This window comes from Scomber japonicus, chromosome 20 (assembly GCF_027409825.1).
Source record: "Scomber japonicus isolate fScoJap1 chromosome 20, fScoJap1.pri, whole genome shotgun sequence".
Classification (NCBI taxonomy): domain Eukaryota; kingdom Metazoa; phylum Chordata; class Actinopteri; order Scombriformes; family Scombridae; genus Scomber; species Scomber japonicus.
The window spans coordinates 4932805-4953931 of NC_070597.1; the positions used below are offsets into that span (position 1 = coordinate 4932805).

Below are 21127 nucleotides of genomic sequence, written 5' to 3' on the forward strand. Positions count from 1 at the left end.
TATTTATTATTATTTGGAATATTTAATCATTTATCCACATTATGCATTATACTGGGCTAACAAATATCCACATATCTACTTCCCCTCTCCCTCTCTTCTTCCTTGTTTCCTCCCTCCCTCCTACCTTCCTTTCTTCCTCCCTCCCTCCCTCCTTTCCTTCCTTCCTTCTTCCTCCCTCCCTCCCTCCCTCCCTCCCTCCTTTCCTTCTTTCTTCCTTCCTTTTTCCTTCCTTCCTTTCCTTCCTTCTTTCCTCTGTCCTCCTTTCCTTCCTTCCTTCCTCCTTCCTTTCTCCCTCTCTCCTTCATATTTGAGCATAAAAATTAATTATATTTACTATTATTTGGAATATTTATTAATTTATCGACATTATGCATTATACTGGGTCAAACTAATATCCACATATCTATTTAATTAATTAATATTTTAGCATATATTTATAATATTTCTATGTTTGAGTGCACAGGAGGAGACATAATAACATAAAATCATCATCATCATCATCATCATCATCATCATCATCATCATCATCATCATCATCACAGCAGCGACTCTAATATAAAGTGCTGTAGAGGATGTTCTCAAATATTATCAACATCTGTTTGACTCAATTATAAAAATGGACGTTGTAATATTCAGATATATTGGATTGGAAGATATTTTACATTTTATTATTTATTTATTTATTTATTTATTTGAGCACTGACTGACTGTTCCTCTTTTTAACTTGAGCACATTATCTTCTTCATCATTTAGTCATTTAGTCGTCGACTTTTATAACAGCAGTAAGATTTAAGATGTGCAAACAGATAATTTAGCTTCATTACACAGGTCAAGAAAGGACAGAAGGAAGGAAGGAAGGACAGGAGGAAGGAAGGAAAGGAGGAAAAGAGGAAGGTAGTAAGGAAGGAAGGAAGGAAGGAAAGGAGTAAGGATGAAAAGAGGAAGGAATTTAGGAGAGAAGGAAGGGAAGAAGGAAGCAAGGAAGGGAAGAAGGAGAGAAGGAAGGAAGGAAAGGAGTAAGGAGGAAAAGAGGAAGGTAGTAAGGAGAGAAGGAAGGAAGGAAAGGAGTAAGGATGAAAAGAGCAAGGAAGTTAGAAGAGAAGGAAGGGAAGAAGGAAAGGAGGAAGGAAAGAAGTAAGGACGAAAAGAGGAAGGAATTTAGGAGAGAAGGAAAGGAGGAAGGAAGGAAAGGAGTAAGAAGGGAAGAAGGAAGGAAGGAAGGAAGGAAGGAAGGAAAGAAGGAAGCAAGGAAGGGTGGAAGGAAGAATGAGCAAAGAAAGAGGGGAGGAAGGAAGGAAAGGAGTAAGGACGAAAAGAGGAAGGAATTTAGAAGAGAAGGAAGGAAGGAAGGAAGGAAGGAAGGAAGGAAAGGAGTAAGGACGAAAAGAGGAAGGAATTTAGGAGAGAAGGAAAGGAAGAAGGAAGGAAGGAAGGAAGGAAAGGAGCAAGAAGGGAGGAAGGAAGGAAGGAAGGAAGGAAGGAAGGAGGACGGAGCAAAGAAAGAGGGGAGGAAGGGAAGAAGGAAGGAAAAATTCAAGAAAGAGGGAAGAAGGAAGAGTCAAAAGAGAGATGGGGTCAATTAACAGAACAACCTTCCTTCCTTCCTTCCCCCCTTTCCTTCCTTCTTCCTCCCTCCTTTCCTTCCTTCCTTCCTTCCTTCTTTCCTGTCCTCCTTTCCTTCCTTCCTCCTTCATTTCTCCCTCTCTCCTTCCTTTCTTCCTTCTTTCCTCCCATCCTCCCTTCCTCCCTCCTTTCCTTCCTTCCCTCCTTCCCTTGCTTCCCCCCTTCCTTCTTTCCTCCCTCCTTTCCTTCCTCCCTCCTTTCCTTTCTGGTGAAGCTACTTTCATGTGTGTTTCTATTTGTTGTGATGCAGACTGGATGTAATGTTATAGTCATTTCAGTGTCATCCTTTTAACCCTCCTGTTGTCCTCGAGTCAAGGAAGGAAGGGAGGAAGAAGGAAGGAAAGGAGGAAGAAGGAAGGAAAGGAGAGAGGAAGGAAGGAAAGGAGGAAGAAGAAAGGAAAGGAGGGAGGAAGGAAGGAAGGAAAAGAGGGAAAGAAGGAAGGAAGGAAGGAAAATAGGGAGGAAGGAAGGAAAAGAAAGAAAGAAGGAAGGAAGGAAGGAAAAGAGGGAGGAAGGAAGGGAGGAAAGGAAAGAAGGAAGGGGGAAGGAAAGGAAAGGAAAGAAGGAAGGAAAAGAAAGAAGGAAGGAAGGAAGGAAAAGAAAGAAGGAAGGAAGGAAAGAAGAAAGGAAAAGAAAGAAGGAAAGGAAAGAAGGAAGGAAGGAAAAGAGGGAGGAGGGAAGGGAGGAAAGGAAAGAAGGAAGGGAGGAAGGAAAGGAAAGAAGGAAGGGAGGAAGGAAAGGAAAGGAAAGGAAAGGAAAGAAGGAAGGAAGGAAGGAAGGAAAGAAAAGAAGGAAGGAAAAGAGGGAGGAAGGAAAGAAGGACAGAGGAAAGAAGGAAGGGAGGAAGGAAAGGAAAGGAAGGAAGAAGGGAAGGAAAGAAGGAAGGAAGGAAGGAGAGGAGAGGAGGAAAGAGAGAGGAAGGAAAGAAAGAGAGAAGGAGGGAGACTAAAGAGTTTATAGTTTATTGGATTTATCTCAGTGAGTTTCTCGGTGTGTGACTTTCGGATCCTCGGTGATCTATATGAGTATCCAGGATATCTGTATCCAGGCAACAGCGTTTACGACATCACAGGCTTTGGGCCCGAAGGCTCAGCTCTCACCTCTCGTTAGGTAACGGGATTACAGAGAGAGCCCGACCTCGTCTCCCTCCCTCGTCTCCCTCCCTCGTCTCCCTCCCTCGTCTCCCTCCCTCGTCTCCCGACCTCGTCTCCCGACCTCGTCTCCCTCCCTCGTCTCCCTCCCTCACGCTCCGCTCAGAGCTTTCACTTTCCTTCTCTCCTCGTCATTGGACGGCTCCTCAGAAAGGACAATATTAAGCTTCCTGTCGGCCTCCCGGGTCAAATTGACCCTGTCTGTTTTGACTGTTTCTTCTTTCCTCCCTTCCTTTCTTCCTTCTCTCTTTTGTTCATTCCTCTCTCTTTCCTCCCTTCCTACTGTCCTCCCTCCTTCCCTTCTCTCTTTCATTCATTCCTCTCTCTTTCCTTCCTTCCCTCCTTCTCTCCTTTCCTTCCTCCCTTCCTTCTTTCCTCTGTCCTCCTTTCCTTCATTTCTCCCTCTCTCCTTCCTTATTTCCTCCCTCCCCCCATCCTACCTTCCTTTCTTCCTCCTTTCCCTCCTCCCTCCCTCTCTCCCTTCCTCCTTTCCTTCCTTCCCTTCCTCCCTCCCTCCTTTCCTTCCTTCTTCCTCCCTCCCTTCCTTCCTTGACTCGAGGACAACAGGAGGGTTAATACATACATTTAAATGATAACAATAATCATTACTTCCTGTCATATCTCAAAAATCTTTGCATTTCTCTTTACATCCTTGATAATACATCTGGTAAATCTACTTTCATGTGTGTTTCTATTTATTGTAATGCAGACTGGATGTCATATTATATATAAGACGAGTAAGGAAGGAAAAGAGGGAGGGAGGGAGGCAGGAAGGAAGGAAGGAAGGGTGGAAGAGGGAAGGAAAGATGGAACGAAGGAAGGAAGGAAGGAAAGAAGGAAGGTAGGGAGGAAGAAGGAAGGAAAGGAGGGAGGGAGGAAGGGAGGGAAGATGGAAGGAAGGAAGGAAGGAAGGAAGGAAGGGAGGGAGGGAGGGAGGGAAGGGAGGAAGAAGGAAGGAAAGGAAAGACAGATGAAGGAAGGAAGGAAGGACAGAAGGAGGGAACATTTACCCTAACAGCTGAACTTAGATCTGAGGAAGGAAGGAAGGAAGGACAGATGAAGGAAGGAAGAAAGGAAGGACAGATGAAGGAAGGAAGGAAGGAAGGTAGGACAGAGGAAGGACCCGGGAGGATAACAAGAAGGCTAAAGAGTCTGTATCTCCTGGTGCACGGCTAATTTACTCGTCCTCTCATTTCAGAGGGCTTGTGGCAGATTGCATCGGATCTCTCTTAACAAGCAGTCAATCACAGCAGGGAGGAGAGTCTGAGGTCTTTGCTCCAGCATGGATTCATACGGAGCCTCGCTCAATCGCAGCCAGTCGATGGCGAGCGGCATGGAGAAGGCATCGCCCACGTGGAACAAACCCTCTCACTCTCGGAGCAGCAGCACTCTGTCGTCTCGCCACTCCAGACAGGTGAGTCTCACCTCAGTCACCTGAGTGTTCATGAGTTCACTTTAACCCTCCTGTTGTCCTCGAAGTAAGGAAGGAAGGGTGGAAGAGGGAAGGAAAGGAAGGAAAGATGGAAGGAAGGAAGGGTGGAAGAAGGAAGGAAAGGAAGGAAGGGAGGGAAGAAGGAAGGAAGGAAGGAAGGAAGGAAGGAAGGCAGGAAGGAAAGATGGAAGGAAGGGAGGAAGAAGGAAGGAAAGGAGGGAGGGAGGAAGGAAGAAAGGAATGAAAGGAGGGAGGAAGGAAGGAAAGAAGGAAGGAAAGAAGGAAGTAAGGAAAGGAGGAAGGGAGGAAGAAAGGAAAGGAGTAAGGAGGAAAACAGGAAGGAAGGAATGAAGAAAGGAAGGAAGGAAGGAAAGGAGTAAGGAGGAAAAGAGGAAGGAAGGAAAGGAGGATGGAAGGAAGGAAGGAAGGAAGGAATGAAGGAAAGGAGGAAGGAAGGAAAGGAGGAAGGAAGGAAGGAAGGAAAAGAAGAAGGAAGGAAGGAAAGGAGGAAGGAAGGAAGGAAGGAAGAAAGGAAGGAAGGAAGGAAGGAAGAAAGGAAGGAATGAAAGAAATCAGAAAGTAATCTTCTTCTTTTTCACAGTTTTGATTCAAACAATAAAAACAGAAAAGAGTAAAAATTTATAATCTCACCTAGTTACCTTAAATCCAGTGTTTCCTTCTCTGGGCTCGAAAAGAGAAAAGAGGAAGGAAGGAAGGAAAGGAGGAAGGAAGGAAGGAAGGAAGGAATGAAGGAAAGGAGGAAGGAAGGAAGGAAGGAAGGAAGGAAGGAAGGAAGGAAGGAAAGGAGTAAGGTGGGAAGGAAGGAGGAAGGAAGGAAAGGAGTAAGGAGAAAAAGAGGAAGAAAGGAAGGAAGGAAGGAAGGAAGGGAGGAAGGAAGGAAAGGAGTAAGGAGGAAAAGAGGAAGAAAGGAAGGAAAGGAGGATGAAAGTAAGGAAAGGAGGAAGGAAAGAAGGAAGTAAGAAAAGGAGGAAGGGAGGGAGGAAGGAAGGAAGGAAGAAAGAAAGGAAGGAAGGAAGGAAAGGAGGAAGGAAAGAAGGAAGTAAGAAAAGGAGGAAGGGAGGGAGGAAGGAAGGAAGGAAGGAAGGAAGAAAGAAAGGAAGGTAGGAAGGTAGGGAGGAAGGAAGGAAAGGAGTAAGGAGGAAAAGAGGAAGGAAGGAATGAAAGGAAGAAAGGAAGGAAAGAAGGAAGTAAGAAAAGGAGGAAGGGAGTATGGAGCAGGGACGGAGGGGAAGAACAAAGGAAAAAATAAAGAAAATATTTCCCTCTGAGATATAGTGGAGTGCTTTTGCTATATTATGTTGCCATAGTAACTCAGCATCACCCAGTAAGCATTAGTATCAACATGATGATCTAATTAAAAACAACAGAAAAGAGTAAAAACTTATAACCTCACCTAGTTACCTTAAATCCAGTGTTTCCTTCTCTGGGCTCGCTCTCACTAGATCATCAAAGATTGGGAAGTGATTGACGACCTTCAGGCAGACTTTCAGCTCGGAGGAGGCGAGAACCCTCAGGACTCAATGACCACTCCGGGGATCTGTGAGGGTTATCTTCTCAAGAGGAGGAAGTGGCCTCTGAAAGGTTGGCACAAGGTAAGAAACACATCCATCTTATTATCTTTCTTTGCTCCCTCCTCCTTCCATCCTTCCATCCTTCCTTCCTTCCTTTCTTCCTCCCTTCTTTCCTTCCTTCCTTCCTTCCTTCCGTCCTCCCACCACCCTCCTTTCCTTCCTTCCTTCCCTCCCTCCTTACTCCTTTCTTTCCATCCTTCTTTCCTCTTTCTTTGCTCCCTCCTCCTTCCATCCTTCCTTCCTTCCTTCCTTTCTTCCTCCCTTCTTTCCTTCCTTCCTTCCTTCCTTCCGTCCTCCCACCACCCTCCTTTCCTTCCTTCCTTCCCTCCTTACTCCTTACTCCTTACTCCTTTCTTTCCGTCCTCCCACCACCTTCCTTTCCTTCCTTTCCTTCCTTCCTTCTTTCATTCCTTCCTTCCTTCCTCCCGTCCCTCCTTACTCCTTTCTTTCCTTCTTTCCTTCCTTCTTTCCTTCCTTCTTTCCCTCCTTTCCTTCCATCCTTCCTTCCATCCTTCCCCCTTTCCTTCCTTCCTTCCCTCCCTCCTTACTTTGCATGCTGAGAGTTTATATTTGGACCTTTCCCCTCTTTCTTTGCTCCCTCCTCCTTCCATCCTTCCTTCCTTCCGTCCTCCCTTCTTTCCTTCCTTCCTTCCTTCCTTCCTTCCTTCCTTCCGTCCTCCCACCACCCTCCTTTCCTTCCTTCCTTCCCTCCTTACTCCTTACTCCTTTCTTTCCATCCTTCTTTCCTCTTTCTTTGCTCCCTCCTCCTTCCATCCTTCCTTCCTTCAGTCCTCCCTTCTTTCCTTCCTTTCCTTCCTTCTTTCCTTCCATCCATCCTTCCTTCCATCCTTCCCTTCCTTCCTTCCCTCCCTCCTTACTTTGCATGCTGAGAGTTTATCCTTGGACCTTTCCCCTCTTTCTTTGCTCCCTCCTCCTTCCATCCTTCCTTCCTTTCTTCCTCCTTTCCTTCCTTCTTTCCTTCCATCCTTCCCCCTTTCCTTCCTTCCTTCCCTCCTTACTCCTTACTCCTTTCTTTCCATCCTTCTTCCCCTCTTTCTTTGCTCCCTCCTCCTTCCATCCTTCCTTCCTTCCGTCCTCCCTTCTTTCCTTCCTTCCTTCCTTCCTTCCTTCCTTCCTTCCGTCCTCCCTCCTTCCTTCCCTCCTTCCTTCCTTCTCTCCTTATTTCCTTCCTCTTTTACTTAATTAATTTTTTTTTTTCTCTTTTCAGCGATACTTTGTTTTGGAAGCGGGGACTTTGCGTTACTCCAAAAGCCAACAAGATGTAAGTGAATGTTTTACTCTAACACGCCTGAGTCTAATTATTAACTCGTTATCAAATCCTTAACGAGCTTAACGAGTCAGGAGCAGATTACTAGTTACTCTGTTTAAAATGTAATAAGTAATGTAACTATTTCAATGACTTCATCAAAGTAATGTAACTTATTACATTTGATGACTTAAATGTTCCCTCCTTCCCTCCTTCCTTCCTTCCTTATTTAATTCCTTCCTTCCATCCATCCTTCCTTCCATCCTTCCTTCCTCCCTCCCTCCCTTCCTTCCTTCATTCTTTATTTCCTTCCTTCCTTCCATCGATCCTTCCTTATTTAATTCCTTCCTTCCTTCCTTCCATCGATCCTTCCTTATTTCCTTCCTTCCAGCCTCCCTCACTTCCTTCCTTCCTTCCTTCCTTCCTTCCATCGATCCTTCCTTATTTCCTTCCTTCCAGCCTCCCTCACTTCCTTCCTTCCATCGATCCTTCCTTATTTCCTTCCTTCCAGCCTCCCTCACTTCCTTCCTTCCTTCCTTCCTTCCATCCATCCATGCTTCATTCCTTATTTCCTTCCTTCCTTCCATCCTTCCATCGATCCTTCCTTATTTCCTTCCTTCCAGCCTCCCTCACTTCATTCCTTCCTTCCTTCCTTCCTTCCATCCATCCATGCTTCATTCCTTATTTCCTTCCTTCCTTCCTTCCATCCTCCCTCCCTTGCTTCCTTCTTTCCATCCATCCATCCTTGGATGGGACGGGAGGAAAGAAAAAGAGGAGTGAGGGAGGAAGTACAGACAGGGTCAATTTGACCCGGGAGGACGACGATTATATGTGAACACACTTTTCTACTTCCTGTTTGTCTCCAGGTATCGAGAGGAAGGGTTCAGGGCTCTCTAGACGTTAGCCTCGCTGTGATGTCCATCAACAAGAAGTCAAACCGGATCGACCTGGACGCTGGAGACATTCTCTATCACATGAAGGTAAGCTTAACACTGCTGCTAATAAATCATATGCTTTAATGTCTCCCTCCCTCCCTCCTTACTCCTTTCCTTCCTTCCTCCCTTCCTCCTTCCTTCCTTCCTTCCTTCCTTCCTTCCTTCCTTCCTCCCTCACTCCTTTCCTTCTTCCCTCCCTTTAATGTTGAAGGATAATTACCGTTTTTTACAACCTGGACCTTATTCCTAGCATAAAATACGATCATTTACTCCTTCCTTCCTTCCTTCCTTCCTTCCTTACTCCTTTCCTTCCTTCCTCCCTCCTTCCTTCCTTCCTTCCTTCCTTCCTCCCTCACTCCTTTCCTTCTTCCCTCCCTCCCTCCTTACTCCTTTCCTTCCTCCCTCCCTTCCTCCTTACTCCTTTCCTTCCTTCCTCCTTCACTCCTTTCCTTCTTCCCTCCCTCCTTCCTTCCTTCCTTCCTTCCTTCTTTCCTTCCTTCATTCCTTCCTTCCTTCCTTCCTTCCTCCCTCCCTTCTTACGCCTTGCCTTCCTCCTTCCTCCTTTCCTTCCTTCCTTCCTTACTCCTTTCCTTCCTCCCTCCCTCCCTCCTTACTCCTTTCCTCCTTACTCCTTTCCTTCCTTCCTTCCTTCCTTCCTTCCTTGCTTCCTTCCTTCCTTCCTCCCTCACTCCTTTCCTTCTTCCCTCCCTCCTTCCTTCCTTCCTTCCTTCCCTCCTTACTCCTTTCCTTCCTCCCCCCCTTCCTCCTTCCTCCTTTCCTTCCTTCCTTCCTTACTCCTTTCCTTCCTCCCTCCCTCCCTCCTTACTCCTTTCCTCCTTACTCCTTTCCTTCCTTCCTTCCTTCCTTCCTTCCTTGCTTCCTTCCTTCCTTCCTCCCTCACTCCTTTCCTTCTTCCCTCCCTCCTTCCTTCCTTCCTTCCTTCCCTCCTTACTCCTTTCCTTCCTCCCTCCCTTCCTCCTTACTCCTTTCCTTCCTTCCTTCCTTCCTTCCTCCCTCACTCCTTTCCTTCTTCCCTCCCTCCTTCCTTCCTTACTTCCATCCTTCCTCCCTCCCTCCTTACACCTTGCCTTCTTCCTTCCTTCTTTCCTTCCTTCCTTCTTTCCTTCCTTCCTTCCTTCCTCCCTCCCTTCTTACGCCTTGCCTTCCTCCTTACGCCTTGCCTTCTTCCTTCCTTCCTTCCTTCCTCCCTTCCTCCTTACTCCTTTCCTTCCTTTCTTCCTTCCTTCCTTCCTTCCTCCCTCACTCCTTTCCTTCTTCCCTCCCTCCTTCCTTCCTTCCTCCCTTCCTTCCTTCCTTCCTTCCTCCCTCCCTTCCTCCTTTCCTTCCTTCCTTCCTTCCTTCCTTCCTCCCTCACTCCTTTCCTTCTTCCCTCCCTCCCTCCTTCCTTCCTTCCTTCCTTCCTTCCTTCCTTCCTTACTCCTTTCCTTCCTCCTTCCTTACTCCTTTCCTTCCTCCCTCCCTTCCTCCTTACTCCTTTCCTTCCTCCCTCCCTTCCTCCTTACTCCTTTCCTTCCTCCCTCCCTTCCTCCTTACTCCTTTCCTCCCTCCCTCCCTCCTTACTCCCTTCCTTCCTTCCTCCCTCCCTCCTTACGCCTTGCCTTCTTCCTTCCTTCCTTCCTTCCTCCCTTCCTCCTTACTCCTTTCCTTCCTTTCTTCCTTCCTTCCTTCCTTCCTCCCTCACTCCTTTCCTTCTTCCCTCCCTCCTTCCTTCCTTCCTCCCTTCCTTCCTTCCTTCCTTCCTCCCTCCCTCCTTACTTCTGAGTAAATGATCGTATTTTATGCTAGAAATAAGGTCCAGGTTGTAACTGACTTTTTCTTCTCATGTCTCCTGAAGGCAAAGAGCCACGAGCTCTTCTACATTTGGATGACGAAGCTACAAGCTCATCGTCAGTACAAGAAGAACGAGGCAGCACACGTTCACGGCAGCTTCCTCTTGAGTTTCTCCAGCAGCGCAGCTCAGAGGAACGGAGATCTGGTGAATATCAAATAAAACTTACTCCTTTCCTTTTCTTTCTTTCTTTCCTTCCTTCCTTCCTCCTTACTCTTTGCCTTCCTCCCTCCCTCCCTCCTTCCCTCCTTCCTCCCTCCCTCCCTCCTTCCTTCCTTCCTTCCTGCCTCCCTCCCTCCTTACTCCTTTCCTTCCTTCCTTCCATCCTTCCTTCCTTCCTTCTGTCCTTCTTCCCTCCCTCCTTCCTTCCCTCCCTCCTTACTCCTTGCCTTCCTCCCTCCTTCCTTCCTTCCTTCCTTCCTTCCTCCTGTCCTTCCTTCCTCCCTCCTTACTCCTTGCCTTCCTCCCTCCCTCCATCCATCCATCCTTCCTTCCTTCCTTCCTTCCTTCCTCCCTCCCTCCTTGCCTTCATCCCTCCCTCCTTACTCCTTGCTTTCCTCCCTCCTTACTCCTTCCTCCTTGCTTTCCTCCCTCCTTACTCCTTGCCTTCCTCCCTCCTTACTCCTTTCCTTCCTTCCTTTCATCCTTCCATCCTTCCTTCCTTCCCTCCTTACTCCTTGCCTTCCTCCCTCCCTCCCTCCTTACTACTTTCCTTCCTTCTTCCTCCCTCCCTCCCTCCTTACTCATTTCCTTCCTTCTTCTGTCCTTCCTTCCTCCTTACTCCTTGCCTTCCTCCCCCTTCCTCCCTCCCTCCCTCCTTCCTTCCTTCCTTCCTTCCTTCCTTCGTAGTTAGGGTTAAACTAACTCCCGTCTCTGTGTTTATATTCTCAGAGCTCTGGAGGCGTTGCAGACTCAGCAGGAGCATCAGGAGTTCTTCCCTCAGCTAACACCGCCGCTAACAGTAAAGTGTCTGCGTGGCTGCAGCAGACTCACGATCCAGACGCCTGCGTTCGAGGTATCTGACACACAGTTTATTCTCAAAGGCAAAAAGACACAAAAGCTCACAAGCATATTATCAAAGAGGGTTAAATAGCCAAATGTTAATCTAAATTCATGATTAATGTTGTTAAAAGTGACATATATATTAATACTAATATTGTATTTAACCCTCCTGTTCTCCTCGAGTCAAGGAAGGGAGGGAGGAAGAAGGAAGGAAAGGAAGAAGGAAGGAAGGAAGGGAGGAAGGAAGGAAGGGAGGAAGGAAGGAAGGAAGGGAGGAGGAAGAAGGAAGGAAAGGAAGAAGAAGGAAGGAAGGGAGGAAGGAAGGAAGGAAAGGAAGAAGGAAGGAAGGAAAGAAAGAGAGAAGGAAGGAGGAGGGAGGACAGAAGGAAGGAAAGAAGGAAGGGAGAAGGTAGGGGAGGAAAGAAAGAGAGAAGGAAGGAGGGAGGGAGGAAGGAAAGGAAGGAAATAAGGAGGGAGGAAGAAGGAAAGACAGAAGGAAGGAAGGAAGGAGGAAGGAAGGAAGGAAAGAAGGAGGGAGGGAGGAAGAAAGGACAGAAGGAAGGAGGGAAGGAAAGAAGGAGGGAGGAAGGAAGGAACGACAGAAGGATGGAAGAAAGGGGGATGGAGGAAGGAAAGAAGGGAGCGAGGAAGGAAAGAAAGAGAGAAGGAGGGAGGAGGAAAGGAAGGAAATAGGAGGGAGGGAGGAAGGAAAGACAGAAGGAAGGAAGGAAGGAAGGAAGGAAAGAAGGAGGGAGGGAGGAAGGAAGGGAGGAAGGAAGGACTACAGGAGCAGTTCTCTTGTACATGAAGCGACAGCAGGCTAATACGAGGCTTTGTGAAATCCTTGTTAATCTGCTTTTTTTCTCCTTAAAGTCCAATTTAGATTAATTGCCTTTTTTTTGTTGTTGTTGCCACGGTTACATTATCTGCTCTGTGAATCACTAGTCCTGTGCTTTCTTTAAATCAGAAACCAAAAAATGGAGAAATTTGCTCCTTAGTTTGACATTATTAATATATAGTATAGTATATAAATAAATAAATGAATAAATATTGTTCTATTATAGGCAGAACAGATGGTCACACTGAGCCTGATTGCATCCTGATAAACACAGGAGCCTTAGAGTCTGTTCTAAACCGCATCCTTTCCTACTACTCTACTAACTCTGACGTCACTAACTCTGACGTCATTTGAAGTATGTAGTGTGTTTCAACTGTAGTAGTATGTGATTTAGAGTATGTGAGAAGTTCCTGGATGGTTTACTAGATTCTCCAGAAATGCAGAGTATGCATCAAGAGCTGACTACTCACACTCACATTACCCAAGATGCAACGCTACTACTCACACTCACATTACCCAAGATGCATACGCTACTACTCACACTCACATTACCCAAGATGCAACGCTGACTACTCACACTCACATTACCCAAGATGCAATGCTGCTACTCACACTCACATTACCCAAGATGCAACGCTACTACTCACACTCACATTACCCAAGATGCAACGCTGCTACTCACACTCAAATTACCCAAGATGCAACGCAACTTCTGAAAAAAACCAAAATACAAACGTCTCAGACAGTCTATGGTCTCAGATCGCCACCTCGGCGGTTTCAAGCTAGGTACAGCGAGGGTATGTGCTTCCTGTTTTCAAAATAAAAGCACCAATTCTATCGCTATGGTGTTCTTAATAATAAAAGGTAACGGGGTGTTTTATTTGTAAACATGACAGGAAGTGCGTTACTTGCAATGGCTAACTAATGAACAATGTAAAATCAACACAAGGTAATATAAAAAAGACATTTAAATACAATTAAAAGATGTTAAATTGGAAGTATAAATAGCTGAAATGGAATAAGACATAAAACAAGTGAATAAAAGTTATATTGCAATGTAAGATATTAATTTAAAAAAGCCTTTAATTGATTTGAACACTTTGTATCACCGGCAGCCTGTTAGGAGCATTTCTAGTATTCAGGTTGAGATTTTGTTTTGTCTGCAGAGATTAAATGTGATATCAATTGACTTTAAAAACACAACCTCAGTTATCCCCCCCCCCCCCCCCCCCCCAAAACTATCTAAACTAACCCTCTGATGTTTCCTTCCAGAGTTGAACCGCTGCCATCTGGATCTTCCGAGCTGAACCGTTTGATCCAGAGGCTTCAGGCGCTGGAGGCCGGCCAGACGTTCACTAACGGAGACCTGCAGCGTATCATCAGCATACAGGTGACTTACACTGTCCTTCCTTCCTTCCTTCCCCCATTCCTTCCATCCATCCATCCATCCTTCCTTCCTTCCTTCCCCCTTCCTTCCTTCCTTCCTTCCATCCATCCATCCATCCATCCATCCATCCATCCATCCGTCCTTCCTTCCTTCCTTCCTTCCTTCCTTCTTCCTTCTTTCCTTCCTTCCTTCTTTCATTCCTTCCTTCCTTCTTTCCTTCTTTATTCCTTTTTTCCTTCCTTCCTTCATTTTTACTCCTTGCCTTTCTCCTCCTTCCTTCCTTCCTTCCTTCCTTCCTTCCTTCCTACTTTCCCTCCATCATCCATCCTTCCTTCCTTGCCTTCTTCCCTCACTCCTTCCTTCTTCCCTCCCTCCTTCCTTCCTTCTTTCCTTCCTTCCTTCTTTCCTGTCCTTACTTCATCCCTCCCTCCCTCCCTCCCTTCCTTCTTTCATTCTTTCCTTCCTTCCTCCCTCCCTCCCTCCTTACTCCTTTCCTTCCTTCCTTCCTTCATCTATCCATCCATCCATCCATCCTTCCTTCCTTCCATCCATCCCTCCATCCTTCCTTCCTTCCTTCCTTCCTTCCTTCCTTCCATCCTTCCTTCCTTCTTTCCTTCCTTCATTCCTTATTTCCTTCCTCCCTTCCAGCCATCCTTCCGTCCTTCCATCCATCCATCCTTCCTTCCTTCCTTCTTTCCTGTCCTTCCCTCTTCCTTCTTTCCTCCCTCCCTTCCTCCCTTCCTTCCTTCCTTCCTCCCTCCCCCCTTCCTTCCTTCCTTCCACTCCTTTTATAATTGATATATCTATTTTATTTTTGAATGCAGAATCTTTCACTCGAGAAGCCGAAGTCGAAGTCAAAGTCGGGGAAGATGTGGGGTCATTCTCGCACCCTGTCCAGAGTCGAGGCTTTGGGAATGGTAAGAATCATCTCCAATTCACTTCGTCTGTTTAGAAATTAACCTAAAATAAAAATATATGATTTCACATTTTGCTTTTGCACATTACTATGACATGATGTTTTTCCCCAACTACTAACTAACTAACTTTTTCCATTATAATCATAAATTAACTTCCATTACTGATAATCTGGATTTGGATATTTGGCACTTTTTTTTTTTAAACCTCCGTATAACTTAATGGGGCCTTTCTCTGATCCAAAGCCTATTCGTGGGATTACTAAATCGGTGAGTGGCCAATTGGCAGAACATGAGAAAACGTTAAAATTTATGCCGTGTTTCTTTTTTTCTTTTTCTTTGACGTCCATTCCTTCTCCTAAAAAAAAAAGAATTGTTCCTGCATGAATAATGGCATGAATGATTTGTTTGATTTGTTAAATTTATGAATGAATAATGTCTCTCTATAAACTTCAATCTGATGCATATCATTCATATTAAGCACTATTAACCCTCCTGTTGTCCTCGAGTCAAGGAAGGAAGGGAGGAAGGGAGGAAGAATGAAGGAAAGGAGGAAGGAAGGGACAAAGAAGGAAGGAAAGGAGGATGGAAGGGAGGAAGAAGGAAGGAAAGGAGGAAGGAAGGGAGGAAAAAGGAAGGAAAAGAGGAAGGAAGAAGGAAGAAAAGGAGGGAGGAAGAAGGAAGGAAAGGAGAGAGGTAGGAAGGAAGGAAGGAAGGAAGGAAGGAGGGAAGGAAAGAAGGACAGAAGGAAGGGAGGAAGGAAAGGAAAGAATGAAGGAAGGATCAAAGGAAGGAAGGAAGGAAAGGAAAGAAGGAAGGACAGAAGGATGGAAGGAGGGAAGGAAAGAAGGACACAATGAAGGGATGAAGGAAGAAAGGAAGGGAGGAAGGGAGGACGAAGGAAGGAAGGAAGGAAGGAAGGAAAGGAAAGGAAAGGAAAGAAGGAAGGAAGGAAAGGAAAGGAAAGGAGGAAGAAGGAAGGAAAGGAGGGAGGAAGGAAGGAAGGAAAGGAAAGGAAAGAAGGAAAGAAGGACGGAAGGAAGGAAGGAAGAGAGGAAAGAAGGAACAGTCAACAGGAAGGTTAATAAAGCAGAGAACGGAGCAATGACATTATTCTGATCTCTAGAAACATTAATTAGAGTTGTAGAGTGAGTTAACACATTTAGTTTAGAAGCTAGAGCTAGAGTATGTGTCTTATTTTGTTTTTTAGGAACCCAAAGTAGTGTTTTTATCTATCCTGCTAGCTCCTGTAGTCTTAACGCTGCAACCTTATCGGTTTTCATTCACGCCAAATAAATAGTATTTGGTGTTTATCTGAGCTGCAGAGTGTAGGACTGAAAACCTGCAGGGTTGTAGCACTAGATTAACCCTCCTGTTGTCCTCGAGTCAAGGAAGGATGTTAGGAAGGGACGAAGAATGAAGGAAAGGAAGGGAGGAAGAAGAAAGGAAAGGAAGGGAAGGAGGAAGGAGGAAGGAAGGAGAGAAGGAAGGAAGGGAGGAAGGAAGGGAGGGAGGAAGAAGGAAGGAAAGGAAGGGAAGGGAGGAATAAGAAGGAAAGGAGGGAGGGAGGAAGGGAGGAAGGAAGGAAGGAAGGGAGAAAGAAGGAAGGAAGGAAGGAAAGAAGGAAGGAAGGGAGGAAAGAAGGAACAGTCAAAACAGACGGGGTCAATTTGACCCGGGAGGACGACAGGAAGGTTAACCCTCCTGTTGTCCTCGAGTCCAGGAAGGAAGGGAGGAAGGAAGAAGGAAAGAAAGGAGGGATGGAGGAAGGGAGGAAAGGAGGGAGGAAGGAAGGGAGGAAAGGAAAGGAAAGGAGAGAAGGAAGGGAGGAAGGAAGGAAAGGAAAGCAGGAAGGGAGGAGAGCAAAGAAGGAAGGAAGGACGGTAGGAGGGAGGGAGGAAGGACAGACGGAAGGAAGGAAGGGTGGAAAGAAGGAACAGTCAAAACAGACGGGGTCAATTTGACCCGGGAGGACGACAGGAAGTTTAATTAACGGGTGAATTCCCTCCACAGTTGTCCTCCAGCCACCTGAGCAGCTCCTCTCACCTCGGTACGTCGGTCCCCTCCATCCCCGACTACGTCTACACTCAGCTGTCTCCTCCGGTTCCCGCCTCGCCCGAGGGCAAGAAAATCCAGCAGGATATCTGCGCCATGTCGCTACGAGGTCAGTGTTAAAAAATGTTACGTTAATTAAATAAATAAATAAGTTAATTCATGGTCAGTTAAAAGGGCAAAGTATAATAACACATAAGAAGAAGAAGAAATAGTTATTGTTGTGTTTAACCAGAGATTTAATTTTCTTTGAAAGCTTTGAGTTGAATTACTTAAAATGCTTTTATTTTGATAGTAAAAAAACAGGAAGTAGTGAAGTTAACGTGCCAAGATGTCGGCTGGAGAATTTATAGCAGAGCTGCTGTATTAGATTAAATTAGATTGCACAGGTTATAAGACATTGAGTCTATTTTATATAGTTAATTTATTCTCTGAACTATATTTTATAGTAATTACAATATATATAGAGAGAATGTGAAGTTGGAGCCGTTCATTTACTCTGAGCCGGTTAGCCGGAAGCTTGTTACTATAGTAACGTCACAGTTACCTGTCTGACGATTAACGTTGTTAATGTTGACATCACATGGCGCTGCTGGTGTCATTAGTTTTTCGGGCTCCTCTGTTTCTTTCTGAGCAGGTTCTGCCTCAGATGATGTAGATTTATGTTTTAACCAGCGGTCTGTGTTTGTTTCCTTAAACTTAATATCACTGTTAGCTTGTCTGTGTTATGCTAGCGGGAGGTACAGAGCGCTACAGGTGTGTTCAGGGTCGCAGTCAGACAGTCGGACACAGCGTTTCCGACCCGTTACAGACGTTGGTTGGATTTATTTATTTATTTATTTATATATATTTTTTGAAGACGTTAGTTAAGGCGGCAGGCGTGTGTTGCTTAGGCGGCCGCCTTAACTGTAAAATGCTGTGGGAAACCCACCTACAGTGTATTTAAGTGAATATTTTTGCATTTAAATTTTGAAGCATTTTGTCAATATCGAGCAGGACATATCCTAAAAATGACTAAATGACTTCTAAAGCTTTGACGAATTATGTAAAATTCTTTAAAAACATAGTGTTGCATTGCTAAAAGTGGATTATATTTTTTCCACATTTTAGTCCACATTTATTTTCCTGTATATAATCAGATTTTTTATGAATTAATACCAGTTACACCAATTGGACACTGGGTTGCATCACATCATTGACCCATACTTAAATATTTAAAGACAGCTGAAATGAATATCTAACTTTCCTCCTCAGTTCTGGCTTCTCTGAAGTCGGTGCATGAAACTCTGACGCAGGAGAGGCAGAAGCTTCAGGAAGTTTGGGAGACAAACATCCCGTCATCCAACCTGCTGACTGAGGTGAGCTTCATGCTGCGTCTGTCTGTCGGCTTCAGATTCTCTGGCTCGTATCTTATTGTGGTTTTAACCCTCCTGTTGTCCTCGAGTCAAGGAAGGAAGGGAGGGAGGAAGAAGGAAGGAAAGGAAGGAGGGAGGAAGGAAGGAAGGAAGGAAAGGAGGGACGGAGAAGGGAAAGAGGGAGGGAAGGAAGGACGGAGGAAGGAAGGACGGAAGGAAAGGAGGAAGGAAGGAGGGAAAGAGGGAAGGAAAGGAAGGACGGAGGAAGGAAGGAAGGAAGGAAGGACAGAAGGAAAGGAGGAAGGAGGAAAGGAAGAAGGATAAAAAGGAGGGAGGAAGGAAAGAAGGAAGGGAGGAAGGAAGGAAGGGATGAAAGGAGGAAGGAAGGAAAGGCGGAAGGAAGGAAAGGTGGAGAAAGGAAGGAGGGAGGAAGGAAGGAAAGGAGGGAGGGAGGAAGGACAGACGGAAGGAAGGAAGAAGGAAGGAAAGGAGGGAGAAAGGAAATGAGGGAGGAAAGAGGAAGGAAAGGAGGGAGGAAGGAGGGAAAGAGGGAAGGCAGTGAAGGAGGGAGGGAGGAAGGACAGACTGAAGGAAGGAAGGAAGGAAGGAACAGTCAAAGCAGACGGAGTCAATTTGACCCAAGCTTTCTTTGTCCCCTCTCTCTGCAGCCGGCAGGAGCGTCACATCGAGGCCACGGACCTCCATCAGTGGCGGATTCGGCTGCGGAGTATTTTGACGCCAGCGACGACGTCCTCTGTGGAAGTTCATCTGAGTTATCTGATGAATCCGGACTCAGCGATGGAAGCACCACCAACTCAGAGCCGGAGGAAGGACACGGTGAGCCTCTCTTCCTTCCTTCCTTCCTTCCTTCCTTCCTCCCTCCTTCCTTCTTTCCTCCCTCCCTCCTACTTTCCTTACTTCTTTCCTTTCCTTTCCTCTCTTCCTTCCTCCCGACCCCCTTTCCTTCCTTCTTCCTCCGTTCCTCCATTCCTTCCTTCCTTCCGTCCTTTCTTTCTTCCTTCCGTCCGTCCTTCCTTCCTCCCTTCCTTCCTCCCTCCTTCCTTCTTTCCTCTGTCCTTCTTTCCTCCCTCCCTCCTACCTTCCTCCCTCCCTTCCTCCCTTCCTCTTTCCCTTCCTTCCTCCCTTCCTCTTTCCCTTCCTTCCTCCCTCCCTCCTTCCTTATTTCCTCCCTCCCTCCTTCTTCCCTTCCTTCTTCCCCCTCATCCTTCCTTCCTTCTTCCTCCATTCCATCCTTCCTTCTTCCCTCCCTTCCTTCCTTCCTTCCTTCTTCCTTCCTTCTACCTCTGTTCCATCCTTCCTTCTTCCCTCCTTCCTTCGTCGACTCAAGGACAACAGGAGGGTTTTTATAATGTGTTTTAATATTATGTCTCTTTTGACCGACATTACAGTATCAGCCACCGGGAAGTATCGTGCCAGTATTTCCAGATCTCCAAACAGTGCCGTTCCAAAGAGCACCGGACGCCGAACTACACTTCCTGCTGACTGTCCAGACAACAGCCACGTGGGCCTCATGGCTATCCTCTACAATAACATAGGTACAGTATGGACTCGGACTAAAACTTGTATAAGGGTCAGTGACACATAAAAACATCACTGACCCGTATATCAGTAAATGTTGCATGAGCGCCATCTGCTGGACTCTCCCTTCTGCTGCTCCATCTGTTCCTGCTTTAACAGAGTGTGTGTGTGTGTGTGAAAAGGCTCAAAATGGAAATGTTCCTGCAATGTGTGAATATAAAAAAAAATACCAGTGGTCCCAGTAACTCATCGGGAACTATGTGTGAAAGAGAAAAAAAATCAATCAATGAGTTACTGCCAGAAATACTCACTCATACTACCAAAATGGATTAACCCTCCTGTCCTTGAGTCAAGGAAGGAAGGGAAGAAGAAGGAAGGGAAGAAGGAAGGATGGAACAGAGGAAGAAGGAAAGAAAGGAGGGCGGGAGGAAGGGAGGAAGGGAGGGAGGAAGGAAGAGAGGAAAGGAAAGGAAAGTAGGAGGGAGGGAGGAAAGAAGGAAGAGGGAGGGAAGAAGGAAAGGAGGAAAGGAATGAAGGAGGGAGGGAGGGAGGGAGGAAGGAAGGAAGGAAAGAAGGAAGGAGGAAGACAGGAAGGAAAGGAGTAAGAGGGAAGGAAGGAGGGAGGGAGGGAGGAAGGCAAGGAGGAAGGAAGGAAGGAAGGAAAAGCGTAAGGAGGGAGACAGGAAGGAAAGGAGTAAGAAGGAAGGAAGGAAGGAAAGAAGGAACAGTCAAAACAGATGGGGTCAATTTGTGCAAAACATTTCCATAATTCCATTTTTCTTTTCTAACTCTGAGCCAGAGTATTTGTTTTCCACACACTGAGGTTTTCTCTCCTGCTGTGTGTCCTCAGGTAAAGACTTGGCTCGGGTGTCGATGCCCGCAGCTCTTAACGAGCCCGTTAACCTGCTGCAGCGGCTGTGTGAGGAGCTGGAGTACAGCGAGCTGCTGGACACTGCCAACAACACATCGGACCCCTACCAGAGAATGGTGAGACCCTCCAAACATATGTAAACCTATCTGTGAGACAGATGAGAAGCAGAGTGAACACAGATATACTGCTGAGCAGATCTGTGCATCATTATAGCTCGGACATTTCTCTGGACAGTAACAGTAAAGTACTTTGTGTGTATCTATGAAGTCTAAGAGGAAGGATGGAAAGAAGAACGAAGGAAGGAAGGAAGGGAGGAAAGGAAAGAAGGAAAGGAGGAAGGAAGGAAGGAACGGAGGGAAAGAAGGAAGGAAGTTGGAGGGAGGGAGGAAAGAAGGAAGGAGGGAGGGAGGAGAGAAAGGAAAAGAGGAAGGGAGGAAGGAAGGACAGAGGAAAGAAGGAAGGGAGGGAGGTAGTAACGAAGGAAGGAAGGAGGGAGGGAGGGAAGGAAGAAAGGAAGGGAGGAAGGAAAGAAATAGAGAGGGAAGGAAGGGAGGAAAGAAGGAACAGTCAAAACAGACGACACAAAGACTAAAAAAAACAGAAAATATTCACATTTAAGAAGCTGGAATCAGAGAATTTCTTCTTAAAAAGGATTCAAAATGATTAATTGGTTATTAAAAATAGTTGGAGATTAATTTAATAGTTGGTAGTTAAAATCCATGTTTGCCAGCTTGCAGCCTTCTTCTTCCTCCCTGAATCTATTGAATCAGCTGAAAAGTGTGAAACTGGCAGCAGGAACATGAACCACTCTATGAAGAAATAAATAAAGCTTTAACCAAATGATCAGTGAACCAGTGGAAATAAAAGATGTTCTGTGTGTTGTCTCTTGCAGGTTTACATTGCTGCCTTTGCTATCTCTGGTTACTCCACTGCAACGTTCAGGAACCGCTACAAGCCCTTCAACCCGGTGCTGGGGGAAACCTACGAGTGCTTCAGAGAGGATCGGGCCTTCCACTTCATCAGTGAGCAGGTACACCGGCCAAAAAAACCAGGCGGGGAGTTCTGGTCCTCTGAAATGAGGCCAACGCGGAAGTAACTTAGAACTGCATTCTATCAAAAGGCCACCAGGGGGCGACCGTCTCTATACAAGTCAATGGAGAATTCACCAACTTCTCACTTGATTTCTAACCTCAGTAAACGTTTTCAAAATGTGTTTATGGTCTCAATCGCTAGTTTAAAGCCTTCTTCAATGCAGTATGATGTTCATTTGGGACATTTTGGCCTCCCTGATTTTATATGTGACGATAAAGTAGGGTATGC

At 46.0% G+C, this 21127-nt stretch overlaps 1 protein-coding gene across 1 annotated transcript in view; it reads left to right on the top strand.

The window, feature by feature from the left end:
- Window positions 1–4056: 4056 nt before the first annotated feature.
- The window catches only part of osbpl7 (oxysterol binding protein-like 7), an 18991-nt gene continuing 1920 nt past the window's right edge, over window positions 4057–21127 (top strand). Inside the window, 15 exon segments of the mRNA XM_053341891.1 lie at window positions 4057–4188; window positions 5670–5819; window positions 7027–7080; window positions 7932–8045; window positions 9856–9996; window positions 10741–10864; window positions 12962–12982; window positions 12985–13079; window positions 13901–13993; window positions 16004–16154; window positions 17297–17400; window positions 18066–18234; window positions 18807–18953; window positions 19787–19923; window positions 20700–20837. Of these exon segments, the coding sequence (XP_053197866.1) occupies window positions 4057–4188; window positions 5670–5819; window positions 7027–7080; window positions 7932–8045; window positions 9856–9996; window positions 10741–10864; window positions 12962–12982; window positions 12985–13079; window positions 13901–13993; window positions 16004–16154; window positions 17297–17400; window positions 18066–18234; window positions 18807–18953; window positions 19787–19923; window positions 20700–20837 (1770 nt within the window).